This window comes from Pieris rapae, chromosome 5 (genome assembly GCF_905147795.1).
Source record: "Pieris rapae chromosome 5, ilPieRapa1.1, whole genome shotgun sequence".
Lineage (NCBI taxonomy): Eukaryota > Metazoa > Arthropoda > Insecta > Lepidoptera > Pieridae > Pieris > Pieris rapae.
This window is the reverse complement of record NC_059513.1, coordinates 603659-624501: the sequence shown is the minus strand read 5'-3', so window position 1 is coordinate 624501 and position 20843 is coordinate 603659. Positions and strand designations below refer to the sequence as shown.

General features: G+C 32.8%; 2 protein-coding genes across 3 annotated transcripts; one reads left to right on the top strand and one right to left on the bottom strand.

The window, feature by feature from the left end:
- Window positions 1–776: 776 nt before the first annotated feature.
- Window positions 777–15308, bottom strand: LOC111000648 (transient receptor potential cation channel subfamily V member 4). Of its 2 annotated transcripts, none has more exons than XM_022270177.2 (24): window positions 15119–15308; window positions 14296–14450; window positions 13963–14103; window positions 13499–13580; window positions 12825–12920; window positions 12348–12565; window positions 11250–11475; window positions 10534–10649; window positions 10154–10402; window positions 9379–9530; window positions 8533–8663; window positions 8382–8467; window positions 7508–7672; window positions 6566–6754; window positions 6057–6172; window positions 5466–5575; window positions 4903–5094; window positions 4038–4174; window positions 3439–3574; window positions 2950–3046; window positions 2254–2337; window positions 1802–1905; window positions 1303–1399; window positions 777–1129 (listed from the first exon to the last, which is right to left on the bottom strand). In XM_022270177.2, exons 1-24 carry the CDS (start codon window positions 15249–15251, stop codon window positions 991–993), a joined length of 3351 nt encoding a protein of 1116 aa, XP_022125869.2. In that variant the 5' UTR covers window positions 15252–15308; the 3' UTR covers window positions 777–990. The 2 variants fall into 2 exon arrangements, with proteins under 2 accessions (XP_022125869.2, XP_045484149.1); XM_045628193.1 differs by having other exon boundaries at window positions 7508–7669.
- A 3619-nt stretch (window positions 15309–18927) lies between these two features.
- On the top strand, window positions 18928–20756 carry LOC111001728 (general transcription factor II-I repeat domain-containing protein 2-like). The gene has a single exon (XM_022271723.2). The coding sequence runs from the start codon at window positions 18958–18960 to the stop codon at window positions 20482–20484; it is 1527 nt and encodes a 508-aa protein (XP_022127415.2). The 5' UTR covers window positions 18928–18957; the 3' UTR covers window positions 20485–20756.
- Window positions 20757–20843: the final 87 nt, after the last annotated feature.

Below are 20843 nucleotides of genomic sequence, written 5' to 3'. Positions count from 1 at the left end.
GCAGTGACTTGACTATCGATATTCGTGTGATTTTACAGTATTACATCACTATTTAAATATTTTTCTGTTATTATATGATGATTTTTGATATTACCTATAACATGCCATTTAGTCAATTGTCAATCTGTTAAAGGTGCAAAAACCTATTAAATGGCAAATAAGTAAACCTATATGGATAATGGGACAGATGGACGAACGGGAACGAACAGAAAACGTAAGTAAAAATATGGTAAGAATAGTAACTAAAATTATACAATGAAACAAGATATGGTCTGTGGTCTTGTGTAAAATAAGGCAATTTAGTAACTCCATATGATTTTACTAAAATATACTTTGATTTAAACGGGTATTTCATGTTTAAATTGAACCGCGAATTTATTACATTAAATACATAACTTGACGTCCGTGGTCCAAGAATGACACAAGTTGACAGATAACTAATTTCTAGTCTATAATGCTGTCAACGCCATCTATTGCCGTAAAGTGGTATTTGCAATATCTGCATTTTTTTACGTCCGGTTATGTAAAGAATGCTATAAATTAGAATTGAGATTATATTCGTTTTTTTAATGTTTGGGTAAGTATATTTAGTAGGGAGATGGTTAATTTATATATGATTTATTGTATATGGCATTCCGTTTAAATTATTATTTACTTTTCCATAACTGTCCCTTAATAAATTGTCTGATTCGAGACATGTATCTTAGGTATGTGAATAGTTGCCTAAAATTTCTCCTGATAATTTTCATTACCAATGTTTGGTCTTTCTTGCAGTCTTCCATTTTGTGTTTAAATGTAATATTTTTATTTTTGATTATCCCTTACTCGTTCTCAGGCATTTGGGTGAAATAAAACATAAAAATGAATTTGTAGTTTTATTTTTAAAAATGGCAGTTTAGTTGTTAAGCAACTTGGTTGGAAATAGGTACAATTCAAATTACTTTAGTATAAATTATAAACATGAAACGAAAAAATATAATCAAATATTAGTTAATATCTTGGTGATTCTGACGAGCTTTGTGAAGAATAAGAAGTGAGACTGGCTGAATGCATAAGTCGGGTGAGTTTAGACAGAGGCGCTGTCGCCCACGGCGTTAATGGACTACCAGGTGCAGGTACTGGGGATATTCTGTCAAAATTATTTAATAAATATTACTAGATTGAAGGCACCTAGGTGGCCCTGAGATTGTTCCTGGCTGGCGAAATGATTGGACATCACTCTACTAAAAAATATATTATAACCCCATTTATTAGAGGGTTCGTAACTTAAATATTAAGTAGATAATTGAGTAAAAATTAAACCTATTTCGTCGTGGTCGAGCTGTTTTGGGGCGGATCCTACGTGCTTCCGGTTTCCTCGGGGGTGGAGCGCTTTCAACGTCTGCGTCACTTCCGGCCCCTAAATGCAAGAATACGTTCACAGATAATATTTAGGTGTTTCTCACTGTCGCGCTTCTACTTCTAATTTTTCATCATAAAAAATGGGTACTCTTTGTCGAAAGTCAATTGTTAAACTTATTCGTGCGTAGAATGAGGATAAAATTACATAATGTATTTGCTTTTTTTCAAATTCAATAATTGTATATTTATACAATTGTCTTTCTAGAATAATAGTGCAGTCACAAACTGTTCTAACGACATTAAAGGGACTATTCATATTAAATCTTAACAGCTGATGACGTTATTAAGAACCAAATATATATTTTTACCCGCATTTTGGTCAATATTTAGCCGTTTTGTTATTCAAACGATGTCGTCGTAATCGGTATTGACTATATTAGATATTTTATTATTTATTTACCTTGAATAAAGAGAGAATGTTCGACCTGTGCTTGTCCCGTGGCGTATTGAATACAAATCGGCCTATTCGATTTAATTTCCACATCTCGCTGGTTTATATTGTCACTGAAATAATTATATTAGTTATGGCCAATGTGACAACATTCCGATATTATTTCACCCGACTGGATAAACCTATCTATTAATTTGACAATAATATATAAGGTATACAAAATCGAGCAGTTAAATATCAATGAAAATTTGTTCGAAGTCTTAAATTCTGATTAGAATTAAAAAATACTTGTGTTATGTCCATTCATAATTTTACATAATAATTATGGCATCATTAAGTATAGATTAAATAGTGGTGTTTTGGCGCGAAGCGTAAGGCGCGCCAATTTTTTATATAACTTAACCAAAATTATTTAGCAGTAAAACATATCATAGATAATGCGACAAAATTAAATAACTTACGAGTTAGTATTATTAATTTGTGGTTCCTCCCAAGGAGCATCACTTTCAACAGCACTGCTCTCTGAAGCGACGAAATACATTGACCTAAAAAAATCTTATTGATGACATAGCTTTTAAATACTAACGAATACCTACTATAAACTTTAGAAAAAAATAGATATCAGGACCTTAAAGATTGAGGAATGAAGTTAGAACATATTATATATGTGATAATAATACTGTTACGTTACGTTACTCATATTAATTCCAGGAAATTAATATACTTACCTTTCTTTCGCAACATATACATATACCTATAAAAATATGTATGTATACAAAAATAGTGACAAGTTTACTAGAATAGAATATACGAACATGTTAATACTCTAAACAAACTGAGGCTGCAATTGCCCCGTACCAGTCTATCTAAAGTTAGTACTTAATTCTTTTTTGAAAAAACGGGATAGGTACTCTTTAATAAAATCTCAAAGACTCGATTATCTCTGCCTTTTAATAAATTAAAGAAAAGCTGTCTAAGAAGGCTTACTATTAAGTTAACGATTATCTAGTTGATAAAGGGCCTAGTGCGAAACCTTTTTTAAAATAAGAATTGTTTGATGATTTGCCTTTTTAAAAGTGTACCGAGTTATTTACGCCGGCTTTTTCGTATGTTCGTAAACGTGAGTGTATATTAATAGGTTTAAACAAATATCTAACCGTGCCGGCACATAAAGGTGAGGCGGTGGAGGCGCTGCGCGTCTGGACGCAGTTCGAGCGCGTTTAGCACGACATGCACGACCCAATACAGCACTGTCTGCAAATGTTCACATTCATTCATTCTCATATTTTTATTATTCAATTATAGCTCTGGTTAGCTAGCTTTTACACGAGTTGGGTATCTTCAAGATAATGTACACGTGACAAACTCGTTATTATTATAGAATATTTTCTGAAATTTTTAATTTTTTTCATCAAAGAAAAAGGCCAGTTTCTGAAAGTCAATATTATTATTATATATCCCTACAAGAGAGATAATTTAACGTTTTAAGAGTAAGATAATACTATACCACGTTTAATATCTTGGAAACGCATAAATGTCGAGATGAAAATAAAATTTTGTTTGTAAATTGGACTCGGCGTCACCAGAGAAAAGTTCGAATAATAAATGTAGACTTCTATGGTTAAAGATAGTTATACAAATCTTACCAGATATAGGATCACTATCTGTCTGTTCCTGTCTCTCCCTTCTCCAGCCGCTATCAGGAGGAGGCTGGTCAGCAGCTACTCCGAAAAGACCGGAGACTGCTCCAGCTACGACTAGGCGGGAGGATTTAACTCCCGTCTACAATAGAATTTTTCAAAAATACTTTCTATTAATGCGCGTTTATTTAAATACACATTCTGTGACGTTTTGAAAGCATGTTCAATAACAAAGTTTAAAAAAAATACATTATTTTTATTATTTGTAATATGTATTTTTGCACTTCTTGGCTACCTTATGTAATATACTCACAGTGGTTGTCTGGAAGAAATCGCTCTAAAGCGATAAGGCCGCCAGTTGCTTTTCATTAATTTATGTTTAATATATTTTTATTTACCTTTTATGTAATGCAACGAAGTGTTAATAAATAAATAAATGTAGGTATTAATTGGGAAATAATATACTTATAAAAGTACTATAACAAAAATAATGCTGTCGATTTCACTGGTGTCTATGTTTACCGCGCAATTGGCCAGTCTCAATGTAAATTTTTCGCTGTGGCGGAATCGGTCTGAACAACTAGGTACCGCTCTAGTAAACTTACAGAAACAGTGACATCTATTTCCGGAATGCCGTTCAGCTCCGCCGCCTTCTCCGCGAGGGTCCTTAAGTCGGGAGAGCTGGGACCTTCTTCAGACCGAGTCACCAATTCCTTCATGTAGTCAGGGAATACTTCTGCAGCTATATTTATATTTTTAACGAATATTAAAAACACATGCCATAAAAAAGTGTGTGGAGTCCCTCTGCGCGGAAGAAGTGAAACTTCGAAATGTAGAAATATAGACTAGTAGGTAAAATTGTTTTTAGTCAATTTCAAAAAAACGATACAGTCTTGTGTTGCCGTTAAACACATTTCAGCCATATTTGACGACAATAGTTAAAAACTTAATAAATTGAGTAAAGAGGATGAGGCTCATCTGATGTTAAGTGATACCGCCGCCCATGGACAGTACATTGCCAGAAGGCTCGCAAGTGAGTAACTAGCCTTTTAGAATAGGTGGGTTCTTTTTGTGAAGGGCCCTAATTCTAATAATTTCATAAATTCGAATAATTTACCCAATTCTAATTGGACTGTTAGAACGGGAGTGTAGGTAAGTGTTTTCGTCATCAATTACTTTTTATGAAAAAGTTACTAATTAGTACCAACAAATGTATAGAAGTTAGCGGCTGGTAGATCATGCCGATGACCAAAGAACTGGTGATTTTCTCGTTCAACGAATACGTATCAAGGGACCAAATTATTTAAATTCGTTTCAATTATTATCATTGTATGTTAATAAAATATACTCATACATATTTATAAAACACTATCTTTTTTTTACAATAATAACCGACCGAATATTAACCGACTTTAAAAAAGCGAGGTTTACAATTCTACGTCTGTTTTTTTTATTTGTTTTATAACTTACGTGGACTTTTAATCTCTTGAGTCTTCAAGAATTCTGCTTGAAGATCTATTCCTAGATAATTCTGATTATTTGGTGCATTTGTCAGATTTGCGTCTACTTTCGCTTGATTTTGATAGATTGGGGTTGTTGCTTTGCTTTGTTTCTGGAGTCCATTCACCAAAATGTCTGGGGGCTGTTGCATTGTCTCCGCACCTATTTTTAATGTCAAAGTCTCAGAAATCAGGTTTTGTACTACTATTTCGCTAGGAAACGCTCCCAGGACCTTAGTTACAGGAGGCTCATCAATTTGAATTAAGAATAAATAATGTTATTTCGGGGTATTAAACCCTGCGAGATAAGACTATAATTATGGATGTAATTAACCAGTCTAAAATTAATATACCTACACATAAAGTAATCTTGCCATATCAATTAGGTACCAATAGTTTTTTTTAAAGGGCAAAATGATCCAAAATACGCAAACTGAATCGAAAGCTTGTAGATTTTTGTTTTAGGACACAACTTCTATTGTTTAAGGTTCTGTACAATACATTAATTTAAAACTATATGTAGATCAATTTTACCAGTGTTAGTCAAATCAAGGTCCTGCGCGAAGGCCATAGCAGAGTACGCCGAAGAAAGAGCTACACCTCCAACCCCCGCTGCCTCTTTTACCACTTCCGGTGGTGGTACACTAAAAAAAAAATAACCTCAAATTTATTTTTTATTTATTTTAGGCCAGGTAGGCTGGCGTCGCCATTGGGCGCAGGTAGAGGCAGCTGCTCATTCCTAGATGATGGAGATTCCATTATCAGGATAATGATCTTTTCACCTCAAAAAAAAAACGATGTCAAGAAGTACTTGAAGAAGAGAGAAGACTCTGATTTTGTTTAAGTAGTAATTTTATATTCTAAGCATTATTAATTGTTGTTTCAAATGTTAAATTTCAGTTTTATCTATGTAATCCGTTTCGGCTTTCTGTATTGTCTTAGTGTTTTGTTTTATAATATGTATAAGTATAATCTGTAAGATTACTTATAATTAAATAAATCTAAAATACCTTTTTTTCATAATGTATGCAGAATTGTGAATATTATTATTACGACACATACTTTTTCTATTCCTACTTCTATTCTGTCCTGGTGGGTTTCAAGTGGTTAGACTGAACAACTTACGAGGTCTTTTGCTTAGTAGGAGTCGAGATTGAGACACGGCCCCACATTAGCCTTCGGAGTTCCTCCCCGGTGATACCACGCTTTCTTAACTCAGCTATCGTTACTTTACCTACCCGCTAGAACGCAATTATATATTAAGGCTAGCGAAAACACCCTTACAGTACTTTTTAAAAACATCTACTTTTTATTATTTAACTAACATAAAAAATTACAAAAGGCTCGCTAAGAAAAATCGCTGATTTAATTTTTATTGATTTAACTGAAAACGAAAGTATAATTACAATTGTCCTTATTTCAAAATATTTGAACTAGACACAATTAATTTCAAGAATTAATTTAAATAATTGTTAAATTTATACAAAGCTTTATTGTATATTATTTTAGATTTATATTTCTGTATTAATTAAACACCTGACATTTAGAATGTTTTCACATAAATTGAGGCTATATATTAATGCATTTTAATTAATTTTCAGTATATTTTTACAACAGAATATATTACTTATTACCTTCCAATTTGCAAGGGCGCCCTTTCGTTGCTTCGCCCTGGTTTTAGCCTTACTCTTGATTACCATGACCCCTCTCTGCTCGTATCTTGGGTCGTCTGAAGGTCCTAGTCCAATTGAATACTCCTGAAGGTATTTATGAGCATCTTCCTGGGCTACGGACCGCTCTAGGGATACTACTATTTTCGCCCACTGGTGATATAATAAGATTAAACATGCTAACGATATAATTATAAAATTCTGTCAGAGATAAATTGTTTAAAGTTATTTCTTAAATTCATGCGTTCAATGCGGATTTGTAAGGCAGCATGCGAAGTTCTACACAAATATAGTATATTTTAAGAAATATTTTAAATCATTAACGTTTTATCCGTTAGTTGTTAATACGATACAAGACCCAGGTTTCTTCGTATTATAATCATTATTTTTTGTTTTGTGGTTCCTTGTTTATTTTTCCCCTAGATGGCTTTCTTATCTTATCTTATACTAATATTATAAGGAGGAAAGATTTTTATGTAAGTACGTTTGTAACGGATTGGCACAAAAAATACTGGACTGATTTTAAACTCTTTCACCGTTTGAATCGTACATTATCACTTAAAAAAAATAAAGATCCCTACTATAATTACTATTGTGCTAGCCAATAAGTAAAATAAATGCCTATAAAATATCTTTCATCGCATGCGCTGCGAAATGTTTAAAAAAAAGTCCACCTATTCTAATATAATTGATGTGTATGTGTGTAAAATCGGTTATGCATACACGTTATTTGTATTTATAAATAAATAAATAAATGTAAGACATACATATTCAACGCAAACTTAAAGTTTCTCCTAAGATTAACCTAACGTACCAACGTAACGTTAGTAACTTTTAATATATCTTTTACATGTATAACACATAAAAACTTTGACACAGAATCTACTCTCATATACATTTGGTTACCTGCTTCACCCACTCCTTCTCCGACTGTTCTATCACATGTGCATATGTATTCCCCATCATGGCGATCAGCATGTTAAGCAGTAGAATCGGCACAAACACCATGAACACAGCGAAGACCGTCTTTGATAGATTTGGGTAGATTGTCTGCCCCAGCTCGGAATACTGCTGACATATGGAGGGGTCAACAAAGTTAGTTGGCTGTCTAACTGGAGGGGGACGGCACGACGAAGAATACCACCACGACACGTATAACTCCACCACCAAGAAGAATAATGACCCCACGACATCACACATATAAAAGACTTCACAAGCATGACGGAGACACGATGCTTACATCATACGCTAGGCTATAAATTATGATCACATACACGCGTATAAGATACGTTTTAAATTAAGGAAATTTCCTTTGAAACTTCATGTGCTTTGGAAAAATTTAACTCGGAATCTATACATGGGCATAGGTTAGAAAACAAAACACAAATACGGCTAGAACAAGCAATATAATAGGCCCAATGAGTAGTTTCTAACAACTAATAAGACATTCTACCATTTGAAATTAAAAATATCGTTTTGACTTTGTCTAAGACAAGTTCATTCGGTGAAGATTACAATGGTAAAATATATTTATATTTAAATAGAAAATTAAAACAAATTTAAAAGTTTGGTCCTTGCGGAGTACGTTTATTCGTTGAGCGAGGAAACAAATGCTCTGAGGTCAATGGTTTAATATTCTATTTATTTATTTTTAATTATAAATAATTATATTTTATACTATGTTTTTTAATACAAATTTAAACTTTATTGTTTGTTTGTATTTATGTTTAAGTTTGTTTTTACATATTTTACATATATCATGTAATAAACTTATACTTACACTATAATCTCCCAGCGTTATTTGGAAAAGAGCCATCCAAGTGCTGGCGTAACTTGAGTAAAGCGTTGACTGAACATTTGGAAATCCTAAAAGGTCATCAAAATTAGAATATGTCTTTAATTTGATAACAACACAGAATATAAAAAAGTACCTTTGTACAAAAAGAAAAACGATTGCGAGAATCCAAACAGAATAATGCAATATATAATACCGAACGTGAACATGTCTCCAGTGATCATGCTGTATATCATTGTTACGAAAGGACCCGTCAACTTTACGGCTCTGTAACAAGATTTATTTAAATATTTAATAGCTGACCTGGAAAATGTCTACCACTACCTATAATAAAAATAATGTTTGATCGTAGAGAAAATTAAGGGTTATATGTATTTCTGTATCTTGTATAAAAAAATTGTATAAAAATAAAATAAAAATGTTTTGAGGCGGACACCCCTTATCACTTAAGGGTTTGAAATATAATAGATAGTAGCCGATTCTCAGACATACTGAATATGCACAATAAACTAAATTAGAATCGGTCAAGCCGTTTCGGAGGAGTTTGGAAACTAACTTTGAGACATGAGAATTTTATACATAATATAGAGATTGAATGTTGTGTCAATAAGATTACTATTGTGCTATATATTCACAACTCCAAAAGTGGAACAAGTGCAACGTTTGTACTATGACAGTTACAGTTAAAATTATCATTCGACACGTTTTTTTTTTCACGACACAAAATGGCCGCCAAGAAGCGACACTACTCGTTGCCATGGGTTACGCCAGGGGTCATCAAACTATTACGGTGAGGTTCAGTGATACTACTCTTCCCTAAAGTTATACATAATTTAACTATAGGGGAAAGAGAATAGGCTTGACGATTCCTTTCATAAATTTATTAAGTACAAATAAATTACAATTACTACATAAAAATCAAATCATATGTTGGATACGAATCTAAAAGAGAATGATTTTCATTTGTATGCAAATAACTCACCCCGCAAAGAACATAAGTAGAAACCATGATCCTGGTAGCACAAATATTAGTATCGCCTCTTCTAACATTGTTTGTCTACTTAACCGTGCTGGAATACATGCTAAGAGTAACAAATTTGATGCAAGGAAAATAAATTTTGCCGGCTCGTGTATCTGAAATATACAAAATTATGACCAATTGCTCTCACATTAAACACACGAATAAAAGATTTCATGAATTAGGTTAAGAACACTAACATAAATATACAAAGATACTTTGGTACAGATATGACCTATGTATGTAATTGAAATAACCATACGAATCTATATTTTGATGATGTCTAGCGTATGTTGCAACCTATGTTTGTAAAAAGAACTAGTTAAGTATATGTTACGTAAGAAATCAACAGAAATTAATATTTCAATCCATTTCTCATAAAATACCTTTTAATAACCGATCGATGAATCGTTTTTGTAAATTATATTTGAATTCGACAGATTGAATTTTGGCAATCATCAATCTAAATTTGGGAAAATCTGGATTGGAAATAATTTTAGATTATAAATCAAGTATAGAAAGTGGACGACAATAAATAGGGCCTCCAATTGACACAATGATTGCAAAAAGTTGCCTTTCACTTCTTAAGCCGTGTCCAAAACCAAAACCAATAAATTATCGGCGCCATCTATGAATAATATTAGTTATAATACGTAGGTACATCATTTGAAAAAAATTAAAATTATGTAAAATAATTATAAATTTATTTATTTATTGTTTTAAACCATTATACTCTTACCAATTGCTTGAAATACGCTATGACTCCCTGATTCTTGATCTCATCCCCCTGCTGCAGTATTATATAGCATAATGTGCTCAATATCGTTCCCAATTCACAGGCAAGTCGTATACCACTTCTGGCATCTGTTACTTCCAGACCCCAGTCAGGGTAGGAGTCAGCTTCGATGCTACTGTGGCGGAGGTAGACCGATACAGAAAGAAGTAGCAAGTGCAACATTAGTATCATGAGGCGTTTGAGGAACTTTTTCTGAAAAAAGATATTTGTTTAATTTAAATAAAATTTTCCTCATAATCTCTTTTTAATATATAGATAACATTTCGGCAATCTACAACAACTGTTTTTAAACGCTCATGATGATAAGGATTTCAAGAATTTACTCTCGCAAATGTTTTCCATTTCTCTTCAAGGAGTCTTTGTATGATCCCTCCATCTAACATGTTCAGATGTTCTTGTTTTGTACCATTTAGAATTATGAACAGGGCTGAATTCCAATCTGTAAAAAAAATAAAAAAATCTATGCAAAATATGTGAAAAATTCTTAACATTACACTAAAATAACTGTAATAAACATTATCTAGAGCCAGCAGCCTCATATATTATGTCATTAAAACCCTTTAAATTTGAACAAGTAAATGTTTACCTGTCTGTCAGTAAAACATAAAAAAATACTTACTTATATAATATTTTTTTTGCCCTTAAACCATAATTTAAAAATAAACTCTCCGTCACTGTTTGACAATATTTTTTTGTTTTTTTACAAAATGAAATGTAAAAACCTGCATGCAGCGAGCACACCTCATGGTGGTCATCTATGATACGGTTCCTGGGTCTGCGAGGTGTTTTAAATAATAGAGGACGTTAGTTTTAATTTATACTACACCAATAGAATAGAAGTCGAAGATAGACGCTACATTTGGATTTTGGCTATACTCTCTGGGTTGATGATTTAGAATTTAGATAATTGTTATCAAACGAATGAAAGCCATGTAACAGTCGAAGAGAGAGTAACTTAGAAAGCATGAGTGATCAAAAAGTACAGTCTTGGCTCATACCTACCGCTATTTTGAAGTCAGTTAAAAACAAAATAATTTACTTGTCCGTCCATCCGGCAATAAAGTATCCAACGCGTTCAACGGATACGCAGAGCATGTTATATTCGAGTATCTCCAGAATTCTCTAGAAGACAGTTCCAGCATCTCCCTGAACACGGAGGCTCTACCCAGTTGACAGGCCAGGGTTAGAGGAGTGAAACCCGCATCGTTCTGTCTCCCATTACTCGCTGGTACCTTTGGGTGACGAAGGGCGTAGCCAAACATGTCCTGAAGCATTTAGCGTGATAAATATTTTTAATATTTGACATTTAAAGGTGTAACTACAAAAGTTTTAAGTGTGGTAATGCATTCTATAGTATAACCTTCAGAGCTTACCAAGTCCAAGCTATTTTTTTTTCTTGACAAAATCAATTGGTTGCTGATCTAATTTTAAATATTTTTGTTATATGTATTTTGTTGTACAATACTAATATCTCATTATTTTATGTTTATCTCACACGCTGTTTTAATAGTTTTTGTAAATATGTGAGGAAAATGTGTACTAACAATACAATAATAGACCTGTATAGTACACGTAATTTTATTCTGGGAGTACAATGTTTTCACATATAATTATTTAACTCATGTATACAAATATTGTAAATCCTCATTCTTCTCCACACGAAAGTACTTTAAAATAAATCTTTTAAAATAAACGGAAGGGGCAACTAGAGTCATCTTTATATTTTAATTAACGTTCAAAAGTGCCATTTGAGGTGGTCTAATTGGAATAAATGATTTGATTGTTTGATTGTTTCGTCGTGAAACAAACCCAGAACATTCGTGTTCGTGACGTAAACCACTCCATCTCTTTTATGTTACAGGAGGCAGACGAGCAGGAAGCTCACCTGATGCTAAGTGACACCGCCGTCCACACTGTGGTCACTCGCAGTGCCAGAAGGCTTGCAAGCGATGCCGGCCTTATAAGAATTGGTAGGTACGCTCTTTTCTTGAAGGACCCTAAATCGAATTGGTTCGCTCGTACTTCAGAGGGCAGCTGGTTCCACATATTGGTGGTGCGCGGTAGAAATTGCCCTAAAAATGATGGTATTTTGTATTCTGCCTTGACTCCATATAAAAAACTAATACAAAAAACTTACCAATTTATCACAAACGACAACCATATGAAGGATCATATTCCCAAAGGAATCTTGGGCATCTGGATCAGCGTCGGAATCCAAAAGAAGATTGTAGACAGCCTCATTGGCGCAACAAGCAGCCCAAGCCAACGGGTACTCCCCAAGGTATGCCAGGCCTTCATAGTTGGTTTGACGAGATGGTGGTATTCGCTGTTGGTCTCGTGGCAGGAAGAAACTGCCTGGGAACCAATTGTTAAATGCTGCATTAACTATTAATATATTCTGATTATTTGTTGTTTATCAGCTAAGGTAAATATTTAACAAAATTACAATTTTAAATTATGTATAATGTGATGAACGGTCAATCACATGTAAAAAAAAATTCGCCATAGAATTACATCTTGTATTAAAAAATCACATCACATTTATAAAATACCACTTAAAATATTTACTATATAACAAACGAAACCAAAAGTTAAATATGTACTGAAATATTACCAATAGCTCGTTGGTTAACATCCGCTCCAGCTTCCACGAGGTCTTGAACCAACTCGTTATTGCTATAAGCAATTGCAAGATGAAGCGAACTGGCGCCTAGAAATATGGCAGGAAAAATGTTTCGAACATTGATTAATTAAAAAAGTTTCTTTCACAAGTCAAACCAGCACAGCTCTCTATAAAAATCCTCACTCAGAATCACATTGGATATGCAATAATATTATTAAGCTGGGTAGCAGGCAGGGTTAAAGTTCTGGACCATACAAACATGTGCATTCAGTATAAATGATTGCAAGAAAACTAGCAAGTTCTCTTTGGTTATTTACGAGTACGATAAAGATATTAAAAAATATTTTTAATGGTATAAGTAGATTAGAAGTTATCACTTTTATAGTGCGTTTTTGGACAGAAGAATTTTTATGCAAATACATAGTTATCTGAATGATATATGAATATAATCAGACGCACAATCATATTTCTGTTAGATACATTTTAATATGACAATTTACATTATTTTATTGTTCTTTTACTTAATTTTATTTGTAACCATCGACGTCGACCAAGTCTCGCACTCTTAACCACAATACACAATAGTATCACGTCGCGTGATGGATTGCTCGATTTTTATAATAACTTATTATTAATGTAACGTTTATTAAATAAAAATAAATTACCTAAATATTCTTCACCTTCCACAACATCCAGTGACAGTTTCGGAAAACATTTCACTAATGTCCTTGCCAATCGTGTATGTATCTAAAATAAAACATTTTACTATGGTTCATGATTATAATGATTTCTGCTTATGTAGGTACAATACGGAGCAGCGTTGGCCCAGTGGCTTCAGTGTGCGTCTCACATCCCTAAGGTCGTAGGTTCGATCCCCGGCTGTGCACCAATGGACTTTCTTTCTATGTACCCATTTAACATTCGCTTGCCTTAGACTCAAAAATTCGAGAGTGTGCGTGAGGCACAGAAGGCATATCACCTACTTGCCTGCCTACCAATAAATTATCATTATGTTTGGGGTATTTAAGATCAGAATTGAGACCAACCCTAGAATAAGATTAATATACCCTAGACAGATCTACACAATATAATATTCTCTATATACCAGAATCTCGAAGTTCGAATTTACCTTAGTATCACAAATAATGAGTACATGTAAAAGAGATTCTCCGAGGGCACCCCGATAGCTCATCTGCCAACAGGCTGTGTGATCCTCCCACTTTGCTAAAGGATCGTGAGGTGAAAGAGACGCTTCTATTGGTAACACAACCTGGAACAAGTTGTCATCTTACTAACAAAATGGCTGACTATTATCTATGGTTTGTGTTCACTGGTAAATATGGCTTAAAGGTCTCGTTACCAGGCCATACAATTATTTAAAAAAAAAGCTGGTAAATAACGCTGACACATGACATATTAAGTCATAACATTTTTCTACGTCTGTTTCACTAATAATATAAACCTGCTCCTGTTCTCTGAACTTCCACCGAAGGTATTCCGCCCGATTTATGACTCTACCCCTTCCAGCAGCGTACATATAGCCAGCGAACTCCTCACGAATCAGTTTTTCTGCTGCTACCATGCCGCCCTTTGCGTACGTTTCTAGTAAAATACCACCTGTAAAATAATTAAAAATCTTAATCTAGCCTCAGAAAATAATAATATTTTTTTTATTCAATAAATTAACTCAAGTTATTTATATTGAATTTTAATTTATATTCATATTTATACCTATGATTATATTACAATACTCAATTTAATTCTATAGTTAAAATTTAGTGAAAAGGGACAAAAAATGTTTTGTCCTTTTGCGTAAAAATATTTTGATTTGCTTTGTTTATAGAAGATATGGGATTGATGATAGTATTTGATAAGTGAGATAGGCATCATTAAATCATTATAATTAATAAAATTTACGTATATAATTTATAAAATATTACATTATTATATTTATAAAAAAAACTATACCAAAAACTTTTATAAATTATAATTGACTATCGTTTCTGTAATTTGTTTGAAATTCTCATTTTTTATCTATTTTCAACCACAAAAGGGGATTGTATGAAAATAATAAAGTAAAACAGACAGAGCTATGTTTTTAGCCATGTCAGCCATCAATTTTATAGTATTTAAAAGCAATCTGCTTAAATATTGTTAATAAAAATAATGACTTAGAAATAAAATAAATAACAGAAAATTATATTTTAAAATTTCATACACAAGTATAAACATACTAAATAAATAAAATAAAATAAAATAAATAAAATAAGTATAAAAGTACTTTCCTTTTTTATAATCAGCTAGTTTATACAAAACTGTGTGATCTTCAGTGCTCGGTTGAGATATCACTCGATCGAGAACTGAACCAACAGCTGCAACTTTGGTTGTTGAACATAATTTTCCTAATGCGACCCCCATCGTCTGGAAATTCTGAAACAAGCCTTTTTAGCTCTATAAATTCATCTAAGGTTGTTATTTAATTTTCTGTTTAGTAAAGATTAAAAAAAAGGTGAAACAATAATGCACAATGGTCTCGTTATATTTTTATATAAAGTATAAAATTTAGATAAAAACAAATACATATGTCGACACTGGCGAAGTACCTTGTGCCCAATTGGCACAAATTAAAGCCATTAAAAAAAAATATATCGAACTGTCAATCACAGTTGTCACTGTCATGTCAATTATTTCGAATTTCAATGCACTGTTAAAATATTATTAGCACAGTAGCACTAAATCACTAATATAATTTCCTATTCACATAATTATAAAAAATGTTCATCGCCTATATCCCAAATGAATAAAGAACCTAAAATTCCCTTCAGAACCACCAACTTCCACAATAAGTTTATGGAATATGCTAAACACTCGACAAATAAATTTAGTGAGGCAGGTGCCTCATTTTCAAATTTAAACAACACTTCTAATACTTACCTATCTAATGATGGTAAGACTCATTATACCATTTTATTGTTATCTGCGATATATGACAATTTATAACTTGTAAGTTCCGTAGAACAGCATTCTGTTGTATTCTATTAGCTATATTCAAATTAAGTATACATATATAACTGTTCCTGTTTCAAGACAACCATTGCTAGCATTTGATACAGAGCATGTACCTTAGAAATGTTTAATTATGTTCTGGGTTTGGATTCTTATGAACCAATAAATAGTAAAACATCTTCATTTCTAAAATTCCACTTTTTTATATAATTTTTTATTTAATATTCCAATTGTGTACCTTAATAAGTATTCTAATAAATACTTGTTTAGAGATAACACTCAAAAATAAATATTTTTTTCATAGCATCAATACAGGCACTGAGAATTACTATATTATGTGATACTACTACCATTTAAATAGATGTTTGTACCATGCATGCTATTTGTATTGACTAAAGATTAAACTGACTTAATTTATTGTAATTCTATTTTCAGTTTAGGTCATTAAACACTTTCCTATTAAATTAAAAAAAAACAAACAAAGCTAAAACTATTTCTACATACCTCACTATATCAATCCATACTTCATTTATCTTGTATCTATCATAGAAATAGTTGAATTAATTGTAAATCCAATTAACAATGCCAAAATTTCAATTAATTTCAGTAATTTATTTAAAAGAAATGTTATTGAATATATTATGATCCATAAATTATTTCAATGAAAACATGATTTTATACCTAAAATTTTTAGTTACTATGGAGTTTGTTATAACAAGACATTACCAAGGGTAAAATTTTCATTGAAATATAAGTAAAAGAAATAATGATTGATGGCTAACATATCAAACTATTGTTATGATTATCAGAGAAAATACTTCTTGAAAGCTTCTAAGTTTTGAATTAAGTATCTAAATGATTAAATATTATTTGCATAGTAGGTAAAAAAATAGGTTAAATTAGTACTGAGACAGGGAGCTACTAGTGGAGGTATCACGTAACATCAGGTGAGCCTCCTGTACTTTTCTCCCCTGTTCTATATGAAAAATTGACATGTAAGTGAGATTTAAGATGCTTCAGATTCGTTAAATATTCTATAATGAATAGCGTAATGTTGTTCATATCCCTTGTATTACATACTGAAACACCTAAAATAGAGATTCCTTCCAGCCATGTAATTCCGATACTCAATAAAATTAATCATAAGTACAGTCTATGCCACAAAAACTATAGAAATAAAGGATTGCTTTTTTTGAACGGTTCAAAGACAACATAATAAAAATCCGAATTTTTTGAAATATGCTAATTTGTAGGTATACAATTTGGCACCTAATTTTATTCTTATAACTATCAATTTTAAAATATATTGGCATGTAGCTTTAGTTTAGTTGTCTGGTTTTGATAAGGAAAAATTTCGCGTAATTATTTGGTAGAAAAACCTTAAAGCGAAACTAAAACTGGGATAAGCGGGTACCCTTAGCCGATACTTAGGCTTGACTTAGGTACCTACAAAGAATAACGCCAGATACTAAAAGCACAGATTTTCAAAGTATTAATCGACTGGATGTATGTGTAGAGACATATATTCAAAATGTTAAATTTGTTTCATAGAACAATCCGAACTAAATATTCGATTGCAGGTAAGTATGTTTTTTTTTTTATAGAACAGAGGGCAAACGGGCAGGAGGCTCACTTGATGTTAATGTTCCCTGCAGAGGGATCGAAATCATGAATATCTATATGGTGTGAAATTGCTCTAAAATTACATTTATAAAAACTAATTATAACAATAGCCCTTAATTCAGATTACAATTTCTCACTTTCAATCTTCTTTTAGGTATATTCTATCAATATAAGGCTATCTGACAAGTACCTGCTGTTTCTTTAATTTGTTCTATCCACTTTTGAAGTTGTCTTCCTTTTTTTCATTTCCTGTTTAGTACAATTTTACTTCACTTTTCTGTTATATATATATAGGTACTCTTCACCACAAAAATAATTGATAATATTAATAATAAGGTAGTTAATATGTTAAAGAAAATGTAAGTTTTACAATTCATTATAAAGGATACTTAACAGAAAAAGAAGTAAGTAATCTTAATCGCTGATGAAGAGGTAATGCCCGAAAGAAAAATCGTACTATAGAAATGGTATCGAGTATGACTGCCATTATCGTTGTATGGCTCTCGAGGGCAAAAATAATTTTATTAAGTTCTTCCTATATAAGCCGAACTTTTTAGTGTATCTAATATTTTTTTATTTTTTTCTCCTTAATAGTAGTCAAAAATAGAGTTTCCAGTTTAGAATACAGTCTACGTGTTTATGCACTTTTGAATCAGAATTTATTGTATAAATTGTCTAAATCAATATAAATATCGTCTAATCCAGCCATACTCAACCCGCGGCCCGCGGGCCGCTTGCGGCCCGCTGACCTTTTTTATGCGGCCCGAGACACGCCATACGATAAGGGTCCAACATTACGTAAAATTAACGTAGGTATTTATTAATTCACGCATTTACTCATGTTTTCTCCCTTAATTATCTAATTGTAATACACAGACCACTAAATGTGGCTACGGGAGATGAGCGGCAGCGGTTTGTGACATGAGAACGCGCGGACTTTAAAATGTAGGTATTCTACGTGGCGTGCGGGCGGGACGGGCTGCGACATCTGTGAGGCGTGAGCCCAGTGCGCCCGCCCCTCACCCCTGCCGCACGCGCCGATCCCGCGCGTCGTCCGTCACTCACCATTGTCTTTTCGAATACAGTAAAAGTATTACGGCTGATAATAAGTTTTTACGTTATTTGTGACGAAAATTTAATCAAAATGGCTGGTGTATCTTCAAAGAGCAAACGTAAAATTTCTGACGAAAATAGATTATTTCAAGACAATTGGGAAGAGGAATATTTTGTTGTTTTGAACAAAAACGGTTCGGCAACATGTTTAATCTGCCGCGAAAGTGTGATATTGAAAAAATATAATATTATGCGACATTACACTACAAAACATAAGATGTTCAGCGATAGTTTTCCAGTTGGGTCTGCATTGCGAATAGAAAAGTTGCACTCTTTCAAAAGGTCATTGCAGCAACAGCAGAATATTATGGCAGTCTCAATGACACAAGATATAGCGGTGACAAGGGCGTCCTACGAAATTTGTTACTTACTAGGAAAACATATGAAACCGTTTACTGACGCTGAGATAGTGAAAGAGTGTTTTATAAATGCTTCAGATATATTATTTGACAAGTTTAGCAATAAAACACAGATAATATCACAAATCAGGCAACTACAGCTCTCAGATTCCACCTGCGTCAGGCGAATAGAAGATATTTCGAGGCATATTTCTGATTGTATCATAGAAGACTTGAAGAATTGTAAATATTTCAGCTTGGCATTTGATTCGAGCACCGATGTTTCCTCGATATCACAATGCTCAGTTTTTGTACGGTACTGTACAGAACAGAATATTGTTCGAGAAGATTTTCTGAAGATTCTGCCCATGAAAGGTCAAACCAGAGGAATTGATTATATCGATACTATTTGTACTTTTATGGATGAAAATAATATTGATATAAAAAAACTGGTAAGTGTTTGCACGGATGGATGTCCATCTATGACTGGATCCGATGTTGGGTTTATTTCACTTTTGAAAAAAAAATATGACCTTAAAAATCTTCTCTCATTTCACTGCATCATACATCAAGAAAACCTCGCAGCACGTACTACTGTGCCAGAAATTGACGCCATAATGAAAACCGTTGTAAACATCGTAAACTTTATTAGAGCACGAGAACTGAACCATAGAAAATTCAAGAGCATGTTACAAGAACTAAATAGTGAATATGGTGATGTTCTTCTACATACCGGAGTGCGATGGCTGAGTAGGACAAAAGTTGTAGAACGGTTTTACGCTTTAAGGCACGAAATAATATTATTTCTACAACAAAATAATAAAGTTTATAAAGAGCTTGAGCAAGACAGTTGGTGGTGTCTTTTAGCGTTTCTTTGCGATATAACAGAAAAACTTGGTGAACTTAATCGTCGATTACAAGGTGAGCATAAACTTATTTCTCAAATGGCAAGTAAAGTGTTTGCTTTCGAAGACAAACTTCATATGTATATCGAAGAAATAAAAAATGAAAATCTTCATAATTTTCCAACATTGATAAAAGCTCAACAGGATGGAATTACGGTGTCCCCGGATAATCTGGTATATATTTCTAATTACTTACTTTCCTTAAGCAACGAATTTCTGAAAAGATTTCAGGATTTACGTAAAATAAAGAAATGTCTTCTCTTAGTTGAAAATCCCTGGCATTTAGAAGTAGCCACTACAACAGAGCTTGCATTATTGGGGTTTGATAATGTAAAATTATCTGATGAGCTGATTGATTTAAAAAATGATACGAATCTGGAGGCAATTTTCAAAGAGAAAAGAGAGACACATCAATATGAAGAATTTTGGAAATTAGTACCGGATAACTATAAAACGTTAAAAAATTGCGCACACTTACTATTGACATTGTTTGCAACAACTTACATATGTGAATCTTCATATTCAAAAATGAAATATGCAAAAAATGTCTACAGATCTCGGCTTACTGATCCCCACCTAGACGACGTCTTGAGAATAGCATGCAGTAACTATGTGCCTGATTTAACAAAAATTGTCAAGTTGTTACAATGTCAAAAATCACATTAATTTTTAAAACATACTTAAATAAATGCTTATATTTTGTAATATATAGTTTTATTTTATTGTCGCATAATCTTCCCTTCACCGCTAATAACAAATGCGAAAGAAACCCAGTCTGTCTGTTACGCTTTCGTGACTAAACCACTGAATCGATTTTGATAAAATTTGGTACATAGATAGACTATTTGCTCGGGTCGTATGCGACATAGGTACGTAGGTATATTACTGCGGCCCGTAAGATTAAACAGTAGCATCTATGTGGCCCGGGGTAAAAAAAGGTTGAGTATGGCTACTCTAATCTATCTTATCTATTTGTCTTATGTATATATAATGGTCGGTCGCGTATCAGTGCAGCAGGATGACCT